The sequence below is a fragment of the Pseudophryne corroboree genome, chromosome 4 (assembly GCF_028390025.1).
Source record: "Pseudophryne corroboree isolate aPseCor3 chromosome 4, aPseCor3.hap2, whole genome shotgun sequence".
In the NCBI taxonomy this organism is placed as follows: Eukaryota; Metazoa; Chordata; class Amphibia; order Anura; family Myobatrachidae; genus Pseudophryne; species Pseudophryne corroboree.
This window is the reverse complement of record NC_086447.1, coordinates 907,839,737-907,859,908: the sequence shown is the minus strand read 5'-3', so window position 1 is coordinate 907,859,908 and position 20,172 is coordinate 907,839,737. Positions and strand designations below refer to the sequence as shown.

At 46.3% G+C, this 20,172-nt stretch overlaps 1 protein-coding gene across 1 annotated transcript in view; it reads right to left on the bottom strand.

The window, feature by feature from the left end:
- Nucleotides 1-20,172, bottom strand: part of EHD3 (EH domain containing 3) — a 96,828-nt gene that overhangs the window by 37,716 nt on the left and 38,940 nt on the right. Inside the window, exon 3 of the mRNA XM_063918943.1 lies at nucleotides 15,220-15,317. Within this exon, the coding sequence (XP_063775013.1) occupies nucleotides 15,220-15,317 (98 nt within the window). The remainder of the gene's footprint in view (nucleotides 1-15,219; nucleotides 15,318-20,172) is intronic.

Here is a 20,172-nt window from a genome sequence, read left to right as displayed (position 1 = left end):
CGCACCACAGGGCAGCGGCCTGCTTACGGCGCACCACAGGGCAGCGGCCTGCTTACGGCGCACCACAGGGCAGCGGCCTGCTTACGGCGCACCACAGGGCAGCGGCCTGCTTACGGCGCACCACAGAGGTAAAACCAGTTTATGTTGCACCAGAGGGGAGCAGCTGGTTTATGGCGCACCAGAGGGGAACAACCTGTTTTTAGTGTACTTATGGACAGGGATATGAATCAGGAAAACACAACAGGTGTTTGTCTGTTGCAAGTGAACTCCATTCCAGAATCACTTTAAATATTCAGCAAGGATTATTAGGTTTTGAGACATATATCCCAATTTTGATAAATAAGCCCCTAATTGAGGCCGTTAACGTGAACCGTGAACATCTAACGAGAACCTTACTACCAAGAGAGTCATTAAAAACAAGATTTCTCAAATTTCATTCTGAGGAAGTCGCCTGTGACAGTTCTGATGACCCCTCAGTGCAGCCTCACGCACGAACCACAGGCCGACGGCGAGGTCAGATCAGACGCAGCCGGTCTGCAGGAAGGGAGGGAGCGCAGTTCTTCGTTAGAAGATAACTCGGGGGAAGTTGTATTCTATAAAACATTCTCTTACTGACAAACATCAGGGTTGTTGTGATAACGTTCTGCCTGCTACATATACAAGGTCATTTTCCTGAAGAACACATGGCAGTGTCAGACAACGCACTGCTAAACCTTGCACGGTGTGGTACAAATCCCGGCAATGTGGTGTGGAATCCATATGCTGTAAATGCTAAATAAATTCCACAGGTAAGTTCTGAGGCGGCGCTCAGAGTGGGAGAACCTGCGAGGAGCTGCCGTGGCGGGTTGTACTGGGATTGCCGGCCGCAGGGGGAGGAGACAGAATAACCTTTCCCTGTTGGAAGGAAATCACTGCTCAGTCATACTGTGGGTCAGGGGCAGGGCACCTTACTCCCTCCCCAGGTCTTCCCACTGAGCCATCCCTTAGTGGGAGTCCCCAGCTGTTCCACACCATGGCTGATGTCACTAAGCCAGCCTGGGGCTGAAAAGAAAGAGTCCTGTGTTAATACAGCTGCACTGAATGCAGCAGGAGATATCCAGCAACTCGGCCTCCTGACCAGAGGCCGTTGCATGCAAGAGTTGCGAGTACCAGACATTGATGCAGTTGTTACATCAAGGGTGCGCCATGTATAATGTTACTGGTTTTAGGTGAGCCTGTACCAAGGACTGAAACTATTACTATTTTATCTGTAATTGGAAGGTAGGATTTGGTTTATTAGCAGTGGCAAATTCAGCACTATCTGCCTCTACCAGGCTGTTGCGAGTTATATACTGTAGTGAAATAGGACTTTGTGGTCCTCTACCACTACCTTTGAAAGACTAGAGAAACTATCAAAGACATGTAATATATAACCCAGTTCTCCAACTTACTGTATAGTGAAAAAAACACTTTAAGGAATTTAGACTTTGGTTATCTGAATTGCCTTAAGTTTAAAGTTTTAATCATTGCCAAACCCCTTGGGAAGTAAAGCTACCGCAAATTATACAAGCCCGGGTTTGTACCATTCAAGTGTTACTACAGCAAAGAAGTCTACCCTAAGTAAACCTTTACTGATTCCGCTGGGACTAAGTAATACAAAACGGAAAAGAACAAAAATCTAATTCACATTATCCTGCCCTCTGAGGCTGACAGGATTTTAGGTCTTATACATTTATTTCAGTCTGTAGCTCTCCTCTACATATAGTAGGTCTACACGGATAGGTATACCTCCCTCACTATTAAACTGCAGGAATCTCAAAACCATCCTGTTCCCACATATACAATATATCAACCTGGGAATATTATAAACTAAATATAAGTGCTCCAACGAGTAGATACTTGGCCAAAGAGTGTAGGCTTTCTTACAGGGTGATATTGTAATGCTTTACTTATATTCTAAATAAGAATGGTTAATATAGATTCATAAGATATTGGTAGGCTACCTATAACAGTAAGAGTTATAAAGGATGGTGTAATGGTTAGCATTACTGCCTCACAGCACTGAGGTCATGGGTTTGATTCCCACCACGGCCCTAACTGTGTGGAGTTTGTATATTCTCCCCATGCTTGCGTGGGTTTCCTCCCACCATCCAAAAAATGTGCTGTAGGTTAATTGGCTCCAAACAAAATAAATTAACCCTAGCGTGAATGTGTGCGAGTTTTCATGTGGTAAGGAAAATAGATTGTAAGCTCCACTGGCGCAGGGACTGATGTGAATAGTCAAATATTCTCTGTAAAGCGCTATGGAATGTGTGTGCTATATAAATAACTGGTAATAATAATTATTAGTGTAATATTTAAATAAGTGTATAACGTCTGCAAAATAAATGAGTTCTCTATGAATACTATGGCGTTTGTCCTCTAACTTGTGAACTGTGATAAACTAATCCAATTAATGAAGTCATATCTTTTGAAGGGTGTTTGCTATGTAAACGTTATTGTGAAGGTTTATCATTGAAACTATTGTAACTGGTGAAGCCATTTGTGTGTATTTGTTGACCTTGTTTATCTGGGAGATAAATTTAGCTTGATTAAAGAAATTCTTCTTAAAATAAATAAATGAATATTTGTGTCCAAGACAATCCTCTATATACCGGAGGAATAAGATAAGGTGAACGGAAACAGTTTAGAGGAATTCCCTCCTACTTTAATGTCCTGTACAATTATATACCGCACTCACATTACCACTAGACTCCCAGATTTTTTTGTTCACAACGGTATCGTGCTACGTACAAACATTCACGAATCCGGTGAATCATCGGGCCTCGAAGGGGGCGATTTGTGTGCCACTGGCAGCGTTTCCAAGACATTGCAATGGCAGCTCACCCCATCGCGGCTAATTCATCGGTCCTCAGACGCAACAGCGATGTAACATAGGCTAATACAGCAAGAGTCAGAGGACGCAGCATCAGATCACTCTGTGGAACCACCGGCCGGCTGAGTAACCTTCAGGTTTTGCAAACTGGTCCAATGGGGCCAGGAAATCTGCGTTGCCAGGTGCAGACCCTCCTCTCAGCACTCCCCAAAAATTATGGTCGACACGTCCCCGTTCTTGGAAATGCTGACCAGCACCCCCCCTCCCCCCCCTCCGCACACGCCCAAAACGGCCGCAGTCTATTTGGGTGCAGATTGCCCACTACTGCTACATTTAATGGGTGTCGCTGGTGCGCTGGAATAGTACATATCTGCTATTGAAATAGCATTCTATGTAACAGTATAAATGCAGGTGCTGGTAACTGTGGAGCAGACACATGGGGGGTATTCAATTGTTTGAAAAGTCAGTTGGGTGTCTGTGTGTTCCTATCTAATAGACAGGAAAAAACAGACACCCAGCCGCCTTTTCAAACAATTGAATATCCCCCCATGAAGTGACGCAGCACCTGTCCCACATGGGGCTCATGATCTTATCCGTATATTGACTGAATGGAGTGAAAAAGGAAATTTTCTCCGTAACATAAAAGAGTCACTTGGGATCACGGGGACTGAGAATTAGCTCCTGGCAGACTTATAACAAATAAATCAGATTTGTTTAACTGAAAATAGATAATTTGATTGGATAAATATTAAGTGTGATATCTTAGCACAGATTTGGTGCCCAGCAGGGGGAAGGGGGAAGGGGGGGGGGGGGGGGGGGGGAAGCACCCTCCCTTTTCTGTAATCTTTGTAAGGATGAAGGCACTCCGACCGCTGTCAACGGAGATTAAATCTCATTTTGGAAGGCATCGCACTTCTGTATGCTAAATCAGTGATGTGAATGCGTTAAGGGGGGTACACACGGAGAGATCCGTGCTTAAAGCATGGCTCTCTCATGTGTATGCCCCCCCCAGAGATAGCTATGCGCGGCCCCACGCATCGCTACTGCCGATGCTAGATTGAGCCTGCATGCCACTCACTTCAGCGCTGTGTGAAGTGAGGCCCCCCCCCTTCCCCCCACACATCGGCTGAGTGCCGAGCAGGGGGAGAAAGGTGTGCTGAGCGGTCTGTGATAGATCGATCGCTCAGCACAAATAGCTAGGTGTTTACCCCCCTTTATATGCTCACTCCAACCCCATCTGTGTCACCCCTGTCTGGCCGCCCCTCCCCTCCAGAATGTAAGCTCTCACGAGCAGGGCCCTCTGCCCTCATGAGCTTTCCATCTTTTATTTTCTACTCCATCATTATTTCAGTGTCCTGTCCCCTGATGCAGAAATGTTTATATACCATGTACCTGTCCTACATTGTCTTGTACAGTAAAGTGTTTTCTTGTCTTGCTCAGTGTTCATGTACTTTGTTGGGCGCTGCAGAACCCTTGTGGCGCCATATAAATACAACATAATAATCTATAGACTGATCTAGATGCAATAGTGGTAAACAAGTTCCGGACTGTTTATAAGGAGGCAGGTCCTGCAGATGTGTGTATGGAAAGGGCAGTAGTGTCCCATGTCTGTATCATCTTGATATCTGGGTGTGTATCGCTGTGTGACTGTGTACTCTTTACTAAGCAGCCGCCGCTTCCCTGAGGGTTTTAGTCTGACCTTCAAATTTCAGACTTAGGGGGACATTTACAAAGCAGTGATAAGAATGGAGAAGTGAGCCAGTGCAGAAGTTGCCCCATCAACCAATCAGCAGCTCTGTATCATTTTATAGTATCCGAATTATAGAGGTTACTTCGGTGCTGACTGGTTGCCATGGGCAACTTCTCCACCAGCTCACTTCTCCGCTGTTATCACTGTTTAGTAAATATCCCCCTTAAACACTCCAGGAAGCACTGCAAAAGCCGCCACTTAGTAAATACACCCCATAGTTCTCTACACATAACAGAGTACTGTCCATTTTAGGACATCTGATTGGAGCTTAACATTTCTTGCAGAATGGCCTGTTCTCTGGCCTTCCCGAGTTGGGCGCAGGGTCTTAGAGCTCACCCTCTCTGCTACCATAACAATCCTGAAATATAGTAATCAGCCAGTGGGAATTAGCAGTCACTATCCAGCAGGTGCATCGGCCACATACCACACATACGCCACCTGGTGGCGTCAAAGACTAAGGGCAAGATGCAAGCCTTGGGGAGAGATGAATGGGGTCTATGTACTAAGCCCTGGAGAGACAAAGTGGAAACTGCTCCTAACTGCCATGCTACAGACTGTGATTACAAAAAGACAGGAGCCGATTGGCTGGTACTTTATTGCCGGACATTTTATTCCTCTCCCAGTCTTAGTACATAGACCCCATAGTACCAAAAAAAATCAACTGCCATTTTTCAAGCGCAGCCTGTAATAGGACAGTTAGGAGCTGAATAGTTGGATCTTCATCTCTCTCCACGACTTGATACATATCCCCCTATGCAGCTGGAGTAACAGGCGGTTACTGACAGTAGCAGGAAACCGCTACTACCCACAGTGGAAGACAAGAATGGCGGCATTAGACCACATGCGCCATCCGGTGATAATCGCAGGATGCGTCCCCTTTTGGACTTGCAACCAGCTAAGAAATAGGCCCAAGACATCTCCAATTATAGATTCATTGTTTTTCTTCCAAAAACTATATAGTTATAAAAAAAAAAATAAGATTTTACTTACCGATAAATCTATTTCTCGTAGTCCGTAGTGGATGCTGGGACTCCGTCAGGACCATGGGGATTAGCGGCTCCGCAGGAGACTGGGCACAAAAATAAAAGCTTTAGGACTAGGTGGTGTGCACTGGCTCCTCCCCCTATGACCCTCCTCCAAGCCTCAGTTAGGATACTGTGCCCGGACGAGCGTACACAATAAGGAAGGATTTTGAATCCCGGGTAAGACTCATACCAGCCACACCGTACAACTTGTGATCTGAACCCAGTTAACAGTATGACAAACGTAGGAGCCTCTGAACAGACGGCTCACAACAATAACAACCCGATTTTATTGTAACAATAACTATGTACAAGTATTGCAGACAATCCGCACTTGGGATGGGCGCCCAGCATCCACTACGGACTACGAGAAATAGATTTATCGGTAAGTAAAATCTTATTTTCTCTGACGTCCTAGTGGATGCTGGGACTCCGTCAGGACCATGGGGATTATACCAAAGCTCCCAAACGGGCTGGAGAGTGCGGATGACTCTGCAGCACCGAATGAGAGAACTCCAGGTCCTCTTTAGCCAGGGTATCAAATTTGTAGAATTTTACAAACGTGTTCTCCCCCGACCACGTAGCTGCTCGGCAGAGTTGTAATGCCGAGACCCCTCGGGCAGCCGCCCAAGATGAGCCCACCTTCCTTGTGGAATGGGCCTTGATAGATTTAGGCTGTGGCAGGCCTGCCACAGAATGTGCAAGTTGAATTGTGCTACAAATCCAACGAGCAATCGTCTGCTTAGAAGCAGGAGCACCCAGCTTGTTGGGTGCATACAGTATAAACAGCGAGTCAGATTTTCTGACTCCAGCTGTCCTTGAAATATATATTTTCAATGCCCTGACAACGTCCAGCAACTTGGAATCCTCCAAATCGCTAGTAGCCGCAGGCACCACAATAGGCTGGTTCAGGTGAAACGCTGAAACCACCTTAGGCAGAAACTGAGGACGCGTCCGCAGTTCTGCCCTGTCCGAATGGAAAATCAGATATGGGCTTTTATACGATAAAGCCGCCAATTCTGACACTCTCCTGGCTGAAGCCAGGGCCAGTAGCATGGTTACTTTCCATGTAAGATATTTCAAATCCACCGATTTGAGTGGCTCAAACCAATGGGATTTGAGAAAATCCAAAACTACATTAAGATCCCACGGAGCCACTGGGGGCACAACCGGGGGCTGTATATGTAGTACTCCTTTTACAAAAGTCTGGACTTCAGGAACTGAAGCCAATTCTTTCTGGAAGAAAATCGACAGGGCCGAAATTTGAACCTTAATGGACCCTAATTTGAGGCCCATAGACAATCCTGTTTGCAGGAAATGTAGGAATCGACCCAGTTGAAATTCCTCCGTCGGGGCCTTCCTGGCCTCACACCACGCAACATATTTTCTCCAAATGCGTTGATAATGTTGTGCAGTCACCTCCTTCCTGGCTTTTACCATGGTAGGGATGACCTCTTCCGGAATGCCTTTTTCCCTTAGAATTCGGCGTTCAACCGCCATGCCGTCAAACGCAGCCGCGGTAAGTCTTGGAATAGACACGGTCCCTGCTGAAGCAGGTCCCGTCTTAGAGGTAGAGGCCACGGATCTTCCGTGAGCATCTCCTGAAGTTCCGGGTACCAAGTTCTTCTTGGCCAATCCGGAGCCACGAGTATCGTTCTTACTCCCCTTTGCCGTATAATTCTCAGTACTTTTGGTATGAGAGGCAGAGGAGGAAACACATACACTGACTGGAACACCCACGGTGTTACCAGAGCGTCCACAGCTATTGCCTGAGGGTCTCTTGACCTGGCGCAATACCTGTCCAGTTTTTTGTTGAGGCGGGACGCCATCATATCCACCTTTGGTTTTTCCCAACGGTTCACAATCATGTGGAAGACTTCTGGATGAAGTCCCCACTCTCCCGGGTGTAGATCGTGTCTGCTGAGGAAGTCCGCTTCCCAGTTGTCCACTCCCGGAATGAACACTGCTGACAGTGCTATCACATGATCTTCCGCCCAGCGAAGAATCCTTGCAGCTTCTGCCATTGCCCTCCAGCTTCTTGTGCCGCCCTGTCTGTTTACGTGGGCGACTGCCGTGATGTTGTCCGACTGGATCAACACCGGCTGACCCTGAAGCAGGGGTTTTGCCAGGCTTAGAGCATTGTAAATCGCTCTTAGCTCCAGTATATTTATGTGAAGAGACATCTCCAGGCTTGACCACACTCCCTGGAAGTTTCTTCCCTGTGTGACCGCTCCCCGGCCTCTCAGACTGGCATCCGTGGTCACCAGGACCCAGTCCTGTATGCCGAATCTGCGGCCCTCTAACAGATGAGCACTCTGCAACCACCACAGAAGAGACACCCTTGTCCGTGGAGACAAAGTTATCCACTGATGCATCTGCAGATGCGATCCGGACCATTTGTCCAGCAGATCCCACTGAAAAGTTCGTGCGTGGAATCTGCCGAATGGAATCGCTTCGTAAGAAGCCACCATTTTTCCCAGGACTCTTGTGCATTGATGCACAGACACTTTTCCTGGTTTTAGGAGGTTCCTGACAAGTTCGGATAACTCCCTGGCTTTCTCCTCCGGAAGAAACACCTTTTTCTGAACCGTGTCCAGAATCATTCCCAGGAACAGCAGACGTGTCGTCGGGGTCAATTGAGATTTTGGAAAATTCAGAATCCACCCGTGCTGTTGCAGCACTACTTGGGTTAGTGCTACTACGTCCCCCAGCTGTTCTCTGGACCTTGCCCTTATCAGGAGATCGTCCAAGTAAGGGATAATTAATACGCCTTTTCTTCGTAGAAGAAACATCATTTCGGCCATTACCTTGATAAAGACCCGAGGTGCCGTGGACAATCCAAACGGCAGCGTCTGAAACTGATAATGACAGTTTTGCACCACGAACCTGAGGTACCCTTGATGTGAAGGGCAAATTGGGACATGCAGGTAAGCATCCTTGATGTCCAGGGACACCATAAAGTCCCCTTCTTCCAGATTCGCTATCACTGCTCTGAGTGACTCCATCTTGAACTTGAATTTTTGTATGTACAGGTTCAAAGATTTCAGATTTAGAATAGGTCTTACCGAGCCGTCCGGCTTCGGTACCACAAATAGTGTGGAATAATACCCCTTTCCCTGTTGTAGGAGGGGTACCTTGACTATCACCTGCTGAGAATACAGCTTGTGAATGGCTTCCAATACCGTCGCCCTGTCTGAGGGAGACGTTGGCAGAGCAGACTTTAGGAACCGGCGAGGGGGAGACTTCTCGAATTCCAACCTGTAACCCTGAGATACTACCTGCAGGATCCAGGGGTCCACCTGTGAGTGAGCCCACTGTGCGCTGAAATTCTTGAGTCGACCCCCCACCGCCCCTGAGTCCGCTTGTAAAGCCCCAACGTCATGCTGAGGGCTTTGCAGAAGCCGGGGAGGGCTTCTGCTCCTGGGAGGGAGCTGCTTGGTGCACTCTCTTACCCTTTCCTTTGCCTCGGGGCAGATATGACTGTCCTTTTGCCCGCTTGTTCTTATAGGAACGAAAGGACTGCGGCTGAAAAGACGGTGTCTTTTTCTGTTGGGAGGGGACCTGAGGTAAAAAGGTGGATTTCCCGGCTGTTGCCGTGGCCACCAAATCCGATAGACCGACCCCAAATAATTCCTCCCCTTTATACGGCAATACTTCCATATGCCGTTTGGAATCCGCATCACCTGACCACTGTCGCGTCCATAAACTTCTTCTGGCAGATATGGACATCGCACTTACTCTCGATGCCAGAGTGCAAATATCCCTCTGAGCATCTCGCATATAAAGAAAAGCATCCTTTAATTGCTCTATAGTCAATAAAATACTGTCCCTATCCAGGGTATCAATATTTTCAGTCAGGGAATCCGACCAAACCACCCCAGCACTGCACATCCATGCAGAGGCGATGGCTGGTCGCAGTATAACACCAGTATGAGTGTATATACTTTTCAGGGTAGTTTCCAGCCTCCTATCAGCTGGATCCTTGAGGGCGGCCGTTTCAGGAGACGGTAACGCCACTTGTTTTGATAAGCGTGTGAGTGCCTTATCCACCCTAGGGGGTGTTTCCCAGCGCGCCCTAACCTCTGGCGGGAAAGGATATAATGCCAATAACTTCTTTGAAATTAGCAGTTTTCTATCGGGGTTAACCCACGCTTCATCACACACTTCATTCAATTCCTCTGATTCAGGAAAAACTACAGGAAGTTTTTTCAGACCCCACATAATACCCCTTTTTGTGGTACTTGCAGTATCAGAGATATGCAAAGCCTCCTTCATTGCCGTGATCATATAACGTGTGGCCCTACTGGAAAATACGTTTGTTTCTTCACCGTCGACACTAGATTCGGTGTCCGTGTCTGGGTCTGTGTCGACCAACTGAGGTAAAGGGCGTTTTACAGCCCCTGACGGTGTCTGAGACGCCTGGACAGGTACTAACTGGTTTGCCGGCCGTCTCATGTCGTCAACTGATTTTTGTAACGTGCTGACATTATCACGTAATTCCATAAACAAAGCCATCCATTCCGGTGTCGACTCCCTAGGGGGTGACATCACCATTACCGGCAATTGCTCCGCCTCCACACCAACATCGTCCTCATACATGTCGACACACACGTACCGACACACAGCAGACACACAGGGAATGCTCTTATCGAAGACAGGACCCCACTAGCCCTTTGGGGAGACAGAGGGAGAGTTTGCCAGCACACACCCAAGCGCTATAAATATATAGGAACAACCCTACAGAAGTGTTGTTTCCTTTATAGCAGCTTAATATATCAATATCGCCAAAAAAGTGTCCCCCCTCTCTTTTTTTTACCCTGTTTCTGTAGTGCAGTGCAGGGGAGAGTCCTGGGAGCCTTCCTCGCAGCGGAGCTGTGCAGGAAAATGGCGCTGTGTGCTGAGGAGATAGGCCCCGCCCCCTATTTCGGCGGGCTCTTCTCCCGGTGTTTGTGAGACCTGGCAGGGGTTAAATACATCCATATAGCCCCAGGGGCTATATGTGATGTATTTTTAGCCAGAACAAGGTATTATCATTGCTGCCCAGGGCGCCCCCCCCCAGCGCCCTGCACCCTCAGTGACCGCTGGTGTGAAGTGTGCTGACAACAATGGCGCACAGCTGCAGTGCTGTGCGCTACCTCATGAAGACTGAAAAGTCTTCTGCCGCCGGTTTCTGGACCTCTTCACTTTTCGGCATCTGCAAGGGGGTCGGCGGCGCGGCTCCGGGACCGGACTCCATGGCTGGGCCTGTGTTCGATCCCTCTGGAGCTAATGGTGTCCAGTAGCCTAAGAAGCCAATCCATCCTGCACGCAGGTGAGTTCACTTCTTCTCCCCTAAGTCCCTCGTTGCAGTGAGCCTGTTGCCAGCAGGACTCACTGAAAATAAAAAACCTAATAACTTTTTCTAAGCAGCTCTTTAGGAGAGCCACCTAGATTGCACCCTGCTCGGACGGGCACAAAAACCTAACTGAGGCTTGGAGGAGGGTCATAGGGGAAGGAGCCAGTGCACACCACCTAGTCCTAAAGCTTTTATTTTTGTGCCCTGTCTCCTGCGGAGCCGCTAATCCCCATGGTCCTGACGGAGTCCCAGCATCCACTAGGACGTCAGAGAAAAAAAAAACAACACACACATAAATCCTGACTCCCAATAGTAAATCTAGGAGGATTGGGCACTGCAAGCCTCGTCATACTGGTCATTCTGACCCGAGATGTCTCAGCGGAAATTATTTCTGATTGTTCTGTTCTGAGTTCAACTAACTCTGACCGTGTCCAGGAAGCTGCGTCAGGTTGCGGTGAGTATAACTGTACACCCGTATTACCGTGGTTTGGTGCCTGTACCACATCGCAGCTAAAGGTCACGGTTTACTAGATACAGACGCGGTCTGCCCGGGCAGGTGGTGATAGCATTGTTGCACTGTGTAAAGTATGGCAGACAAGACCGGGACCTTTCGGCCGCTGTTGTCAAACATCTTGTGGTCACATCCTGGATGGTGAAGGGTCATGCACGTGCACTATGGCCAGGGCGCGTGCGTAGACCCAACGTACGCGACCGCTGCATGTGAACGCATCGACTGCGTTCATCGATGAATAGCCCCCTTTGGCTGGCTTCCTGACTGCTTCCTACAAGTCAGGACTGCTGAGTGGCTGGTAAAGAGAGGTGACACCCAACACTAACCCTTACCCGACTTACCTGCGTTGCAGCCGAAAGGGCCCGGTTCTGTGCCGAACGCAAAGGAGTGGTTTTCAAAAACAAACAAACACAATACTATGGGGGAATTCAATTAAGTGGCGTTTTTTCGACTGGTGGAAAAAACGTCACTTATTTAGACCTTGTGTATTCAATAGTGGGCGTTTTCGCCAGTTATTAAATTAATTTTCTCCCATGCCTTTTCACTTTTTTTTTTTGCAGAATCGCCATGGGCGAAAACAGGGGTGGCCAGGTTCAGTCCTCAAAAACCCCTAATGGTTCACATTTCCCAGATAACCTGTAGATCTTTTAAACTGTTGGAAAAAGCGGGGATTGGACTGCACCCCCTATTTTTAAACATACTGAAAGGTGCTACCATGCGGAGGCTTCTGGTACTATTAGAAAGTACTCCAAGCACTAGAAGATCTTTTAAACTGTGTCAGTTACTAACTCAATGCACATGTGCCCCAGATAGGAGATCTGGAAAACCTGACCTGTTAGGGGAACAGAACTTTGCCAACCCTGGTATAATAAAGTACACCTATGTGCTTTACTGCTGTGGACATTTAAGACACAACGGCATCTGTCACCTACGGTAGGTAGACTAGAAGAAAGTTATACTGTTATACAGAACAGGTGGCGAAACGCGTTAGTCCAACGGCAACGGTTCAATCAACTTAATTCGCCTATTTATTTTCGTTAGCGGTTTTCATCATTATCGCTATAATCTATTTAATTAACAATATAACTAATTAACTTATTTAATTATTGCAATGGTTCTCAAACTGTGTGCAGTGGCTCCCTGGGGTGCCGTGGACTCTTGCAGGAGTGCCTCAGGTTGGTGGTCCAGGACAAATTAAAACTATTTATGGTCAATGTAATAGGCAAAACCAGTGCTTGTGGCTGCCAATCATAAAATATGTGGACAAATAAAAGCAAAGCTTGCCCCTCACCACATCACTGACCCTAAGGATGACAAACACAATTGACTTAATTTAATATATTTTTTTCTAAATTTCTCAATAAGAAACTTTACATCTACTGATAATAATTCTGATACTCTGGGACGCCGTGATTCAAAAAAGTTTGGGAACCCCTGAATTATTGCCCTTGTTGTTTGTACCTCTCTATTTTCTCTATCGTCATATTTTATTACTTCTGCGTCATTATTATCCTGTTAAACACTGTTACCCATTACCTACACTGTGGGAGAACATCCAGGTTTAGGATACACAGTCACATGAGGAGGCCACAGAGAGTCCATCCTGCGTTCCATAGTAATATCCGGCCAAATCTCGCGGGAACGGTGCTTACCGGCTGTTAGCTCTCATATCAGCTGTTACTATAAGTGCTGGAGGCAGATGCATTCGTGATTTCACTTCCTAAGTGACTTTCTTACAATGTGATGGTAAAGTAACACGATACAGCTGAACAAACAGTGCACAACACACAAGTACCACAAGTGACCCTTGTCATCTAATACACCCAGAATCATCATTCAACCTCTCACTGCCCTGGGCACAGTCACATGCCGTTCTTCATTTATAAAAGTTAAATATTTTTTTTAATTTGCTTTGCTCCATCATTCCCAACCCCTCATCAATTCCCACTGTTTCTGCATGCAGTCTTCTTTCTATGAAGCTGCGGCATGATCCATCATCCTACCTTTGCCTCATACCCTTTATTTAATACTGTTGGGTCACCAGCTCCAAAGGCTATTCATCCTACCCATGGAGATGAAGGGGATACATACGATATCCTGGTGGACTGGATGCCGGCGGTCATATGACCAACACCGGCATCACGAAGCAGTGAATCTCGGGATTGGGTAGGTATGTATACCCTTCCCACAGCCCAACCCTAACCTTCACCCACCCCCGTAGACTATCCTCCACCACCACCCTCCCCACCCCCCTCCCATGGCTTACCGATGGCCAGTCTAGGCAGACCTAAATCATCAGAACCATGCCCTGTTCAAACTACACAACAGAGAACCAGGCGTGGCAGCCATCTTAGGTGGCAATGGGCAAGATAAGCAATACATGGAAATAAGAGACACTTAATGGTAAAATGAACACTCAAGTACAAAATGTTTCCATCAATGCTCCTTAACCGCAAAAAAAACCTGTCTGTACAAAATAAGAGCTCCTGCCAAAATAAAAAATTATATATAAAAAAAGTCTTACAATCATCTAGTTTACCTGTTATTGTTTCATCACTGCTCAACTTCTAGCCACAAAAACTTATAAGCCCTCCCCACACCAATCTTCCTGAACACCATGAATGCCCAAGATCTGGGGTCTGGATTCCTATCTGAAGAACAATATTGATAAGATGTGATATATCTTCCCTGCCGTACTGCTCCATAGGTTTCATGACCCTCCTAGTACCGCCTCTGAATTTTATCCAAAAATGAAGGCAAAATGCAGGACCTGTAAGGTGGGGTCATGTAGCCGCGAGATGTAAAGCCAGGTTGGTTTTGCTTTTAGAATTTTTTTTTTTTATTAAATTGCAACTTTACGAGGCTACATTGTAGAAATCACGCCACTGCCCGCAACTCGCAGGCTCCTCACAAAGCAGTTGACTACGGTCTTCTATGCTAATCCCAGCATTGGCCAATAACTCCGTACTGGTAAGTTTCCAATATTTTTAAAGTATACAGTGGTACTCTTATTGTGAAAAAAAAAAAAAAAAACATCTAATTTTGACCCAAATTCTCTCTCAGGTTACCATCCCTCTCTTCTACAAGCTTCTCAAGAGGCTTACCTACACTTTCTCACATTTTGTTTCCTACAAACCCTCTTCAGTCAGGGTTCTAAGCTGAAGACTACAGAGACAGCATTGATCAAGGTTGACCATTATGGGATCACTACTAAATATACAGTAAAAGGACGCAACTCACTACTAATATGCAAGGGTGTATTTCTCTTTTTAATCGGATACTTTCCCCATATAGGCTCAGACCAGTCGTGTTGCCAACAAGGTACAGCACTACGTACAACACAACGCTAAAACATTTGTCCATGCCCACTCAGTAAAAATTGTAAAGACTGCCATATACAGCGGTGGGTGCTAAGGGGAAGGGGGGGGCGGGCATTCCTCCACCTCCATAACTGGCCCAGGTCTCCACCACTCCTCCCAGACAATCCTGAGTATTCTTTGCCCAGCCCCACCTCCTCTCTGGTGCCCTTGCAGGGGGGTGTAGAAAAGTGGTTTTTGTTTTCAATTTTTTTAAATTCTGGTTTGCCATTTGATGCAGTTGATATTGTACATGGATTGGCATTTGATGCCTTTGGTATCGTACATGGATTGGCATTTGAGGCCACTCGTTTGCTCATAGAATGTGATTAAAATGATTATCGGAAGTAAAACATTATGATAAAGTCAGCAAAGAGCATTATAGACCAACCTCGGCTTATCCTCTGCTTCTCCCCAGACAGGATCCCCGGAGTGTCAATCACACTGATGCTCTCCAAGACAGGGTTGGGTAGCTGGGCACAAACAAACCTGCATAATACAGAATAAACAGGAGTCATACAGTAAATAAGTTTCCATCATTTTCCCCTCTTCATTCAACACCTACAAATTGTCAAATCATTTATTACTGACAAGATTGCGAAACGCGTGGCTGAACTAGAACTTGCATGTGCTGTATGCGTAGACCCTATTGGACAGGAGCAAGAATTTTAGAAGTTACAGCGTGTCAGGTTGGAAGTACTCAGCAAACATGGTTGTGTGTTCAGAGTCGCCGTGTTTGCGGAACATATTCACTGCAGCGTTTGTTCCCAGTGTAAAATTATAAACCAAAGAAAACCTGGAATGTGATCACGCCTGCCATTAACCCCCCACGTGCTGGGTCTGGGAGGTGAAGAAAATGTTAAATTATAAAAGTATATGTGCATTTTTATGAAATGAATAAGGGGGTGGGGAGAAGATTCAACAATGGGGGCAATCCAATTGAGCGAGGAGTTTATTTAGCCCCAGGAATGAGTGCCCAGAGCTATTTAATTGGCTGCGCTGTAAACTCGCGGCTACAGTATTTTTGCACACCCCTCCTGACGTGTGAGCAGAAATCGGCTGTAACTGGTGCCGCGATACTAGTTGCGGGCATACTGCATACTCTTACAGCATTGCGCCAGGCAATATAAGTTACAAAACGCAGTTTACCGTGACTAAGCCCCAGGCATTAGTAGCTGTAAACTGCATCTACCGACTTAAGTACTGACGAAATGCCGACAGCTGAATAACTCTGGGAATTAATCTTCACCCGGAGATAAACAAAACTGCTTTAAATTGAATTCCCCCCAAATGAGTGGTATGCAGTCATATTGTTGACATTAAGAATGTTGACATGTGCAAAATGTAGACAGTCAAAATAGCGATAAGGGCAAAATGTCGACAGTCCATTTTAGTGTTGGGGTAGGGTTAGTGCTCAAATCCACTGAAAACACAGTGCCGACATTTGACACTTCGGCATAACACCCACGTTGATATTCTGAATGTTGATATTTTATACCATACCCCAATGAGTATTAAATAAACATACATAAAATTACAACATTATTAAAGACATCACCCTCTGTGCAAATAAGATGCCTACCCGGTTGGGAGTATTTTGCCAACCACAAAATACAGCAATTCCGACACAGTCCCAGAGGACCAGAGGCGGAGCCCCATCTGCAGAACCGGTTCAAGAAAGACCCCACCCATCTGAATTATGCATGGCCCAGTCCTATGACCAGCATATAGTATGTTGTACAATAAGCAGTATACAGAGCCTATCCTGGTGACCAGTACACCATGCATGGCCCAGTCCTATGACCAGCATATAGTATGTTGTACAATAAGCAGTATACAGAGCCTATCCTGGTGACCAGTACACAATGCATGGCCCAGTCCTATGACCAGCATATAGTATGTTGTGCAATAAGCAGTATACAGAGCCTATCCTGGTGACCAGTACACAATGCATGGTCCAGTCCTATGACCAGCATATAGTATGTTGTACAATAAGCAGTATACAGAGCTTATCCTGGTGACCAGTACACAATGCATGGTCCAGTCCTATGACCAGCATATAGTATGTTGTACAATAAGCAGTATACAGAGCCTATACTGGTGACCAGTACACAATGCATGGCCCAGTCCTATGACCAGCATATAGTATGTTGTACAATAAGCAGTATACAGAGCCTATCCTGGTGACCAGTACACAATGCATGGCCCAGTCCTATGACCAGCATATAGTATGCTGTGCAATAAGCAGTATACAGAGCCTATCCTGGAGACCAGTACATAATGCATGGTCCAGTCCTATGACCAGCATATAGTATGTTGTACAATAAGCAGTATACAGAGCTTATCCTGGTGACCAGTACACAATGCATGGCCCAGTCCTATGACCAGCATATAGTATGTTGTACAATAAGCAGTATACAGAGCCTATACTGGTGACCAGTACACAATGCATGGCCCAGTCCTATGACCAGCATATAGTATGTTGTGCAATAAGCAGTATACAGAGCCTATCCTGGTGACCAGTACACAATGCATGGCCCAGTCCTATGACCGGCATATAGTATGTTGTGCAATAAGCAGTATACAGAGCCTATCCCGGTGACCAGTACACTATGCATGGCCCAGTCCTATGACCAGCATATAGTATGTTGTGCAATAAGCAGTATATAGAGCCTATCCTGGTGACCAGTACACAATGCATGGCCCAGTCCTATGACCAGCATATAGTATGTTGTGCAATAAGCAGTATACAGAGCCTATCCTGGTGACCTGTACACAATCCATGGCCCAGTCCTATGACCAGCATATAGTATGTTGTGCAATAAGCAGTATACAGAGCCTATCCTGGTGACCTGTACACAATCCATGGCCCAGTCCTATGACCAGCATATAGTATGTTGTGCAATAAGCAGTATATAGAGCCTATACTGGTGACCAGTACACTATGCATGGCCCAGTCCTATGACCAGCATATAGTATGTTGTGCAATAAGCAGTATACAGAGCTTATCCTGGTGACCAGTACACCATGCATGGCCCAGTCCTATGACCACCATATAGTATGTTGTACAATAAGCAGTACACAGAGCCTATCCTGGTGACCAGTACACAATGCATGGCCCAGTCCTATGACAAGCATATAGTATGTTGTGCAATAAGCAGTATACAGAGCCTATCCTGGTGACCAGTACACAATGCATGGCCCAGTCCTATGACCAGCATATAGTATGTTGTGCAATAAGCAGTATACAGAGCCTATCCTGGTGACCAGTACACCATGCATGGCCCAGTCCTATGACCAGCATATAGTATGTTGTACAATAAGCAGTATACAGAGCCTATCCTGGTGTCCAGTACACAATGCATGGCCCAGTCCTATGACCAGCATATAGTATGTTGTGCAATAAGCAGTATACAGAGCCTATCCTGGTGACCAGTACACAATGCATGGCCCAGTCCTATGACCAGCATATAGTATGTTGTGCAATAAGCAGTATACAGAGCCTATCCTGGTGACCAGTACACCATGCATGGCCCAGTCCTATGACCAGCATATAGTATGTTGTGCAATAAGCAGTATATAGAGCCTATCCTGGTGACCAGTACACCATGCATGGCCCAGTCCTATGACCGGCATATAGTATGTTGTGCAATAAGCAGTATATAGAGCCTATACTGGTGACCAGTACACCATGCATGGCCCAGTCCTATGACCAGCATATAGTATGTTGTGCAATAAGCAGTATACAGAGCCTATCCTGGTGACCAGTACACAATGCATGGCCCAGTCCTATGACCAGCATATAGTATGTTGTGCAATAAGCAGTATACAGAGCCTATCCTGGTGACCAGTACACAATGCATGGCCCAGTCCTATGACCAGCATATAGTATGTTGTGCAATAAGCAGTATATAGAGCCTATACTGGTGACCAGTACATTATGCATGGCCCAGTCCTATGACCAGCATATAGTATGTTGTGCAATAAGCAGTATACAGAGCCTGTCCTGGTGACCAGTACACAATGCATGGCCCAGTCCTATGACCAGCATATAGTATGTTGTACAATAAGCAGTATACAGAGCCTATACTGGTGACCAGTACACAATGCATGGCCCAGTCCTATGACCAGCATATAGTATGTTGTGCAATAAGCAGTATACAGAGCCTATCCTGGTGACCAGTACACAATCCATGGCCCAGTCCTATGACCAGCATATAGTATGTTGTGCAATAAGCAGTATACAGAGCCTATCCCGGTGACCAGTACACTATGCATGGCCCAGTCCTATGACCAGCATATAGTATGTTGTGCAATAAGCAGTATATAGAGCCTATCCTGGTGACTAGTACACCATGCATGGCCCAGTCCTGTGACCAGCATATAGTATGTTGTGCAATAAGCAGTATATAGAGCCTATCCTGGTGACCAGTACACTATGCATGGCCCAGTCCTATGACCAGCATATAGTATGTTGTACAATAAGCAGTATATAGAGCCTATCCTGGTGACCAGTACACAATCCATGGCCCAGTCCTATGACCAGCATATAGTATGTTGTGCAATAAGCAGTATATAGAGCCTATCCTGGTGACCAGGACACCACGCATGGCCCAGTCCTATGACCAGCATATAATATGTTGTGCAATAAGCAGTATACAGAGCCTGTCCTGGTGACCAGTACACAATGCATGGCCCAGTCCTATGACCAGCATATAGTATGTTGTGCAATAAGCAGTATACAGAGCTTATCCTGGTGACCAGTACACAATGCATGGCCCAGTCCTATGACCAGCATATAGTATGTTGTGCAATAAGCAGTATACAGAGCCTATCCTGGTGACCAGTACACCATGCATGGCCCAGTCCTATGACCAGCATATAGTATGTTGTGCAATAAGCAGTATATAGAGCCTATCCTGGTGACCAGTACACAATGCATGGCCCAGTCCTATGACCAGCATATAGTATGTTGTGCAATAAGCAGTATACAGAGCCTGTCCTGGTGACCAGTACACAATGCATGGCCCAGTCCTATGACCAGCATATAGTATGTTGTGCAATAAGCAGTATACAGAGCCTATCCCGGTGACCAGTACACAATGCATGGCCCAGTCCTATGACCAGCATATAGTATGTTGTGCAATAAGCAGTATACAGAGCCTATCCCGGTGACCAGTACACAATGCATGGCCCAGTCCTATGACCAGCATATAGTATGTTGTGCAATAAGCAGTATATAGAGCCTATCCTGGTGACCAGTACACAATGCATGGCCCAGTCCTATGACCAGCATATAGTATGTTGTGCAATAAGCAGTATATAGAGCCTATCCTGGTGACCA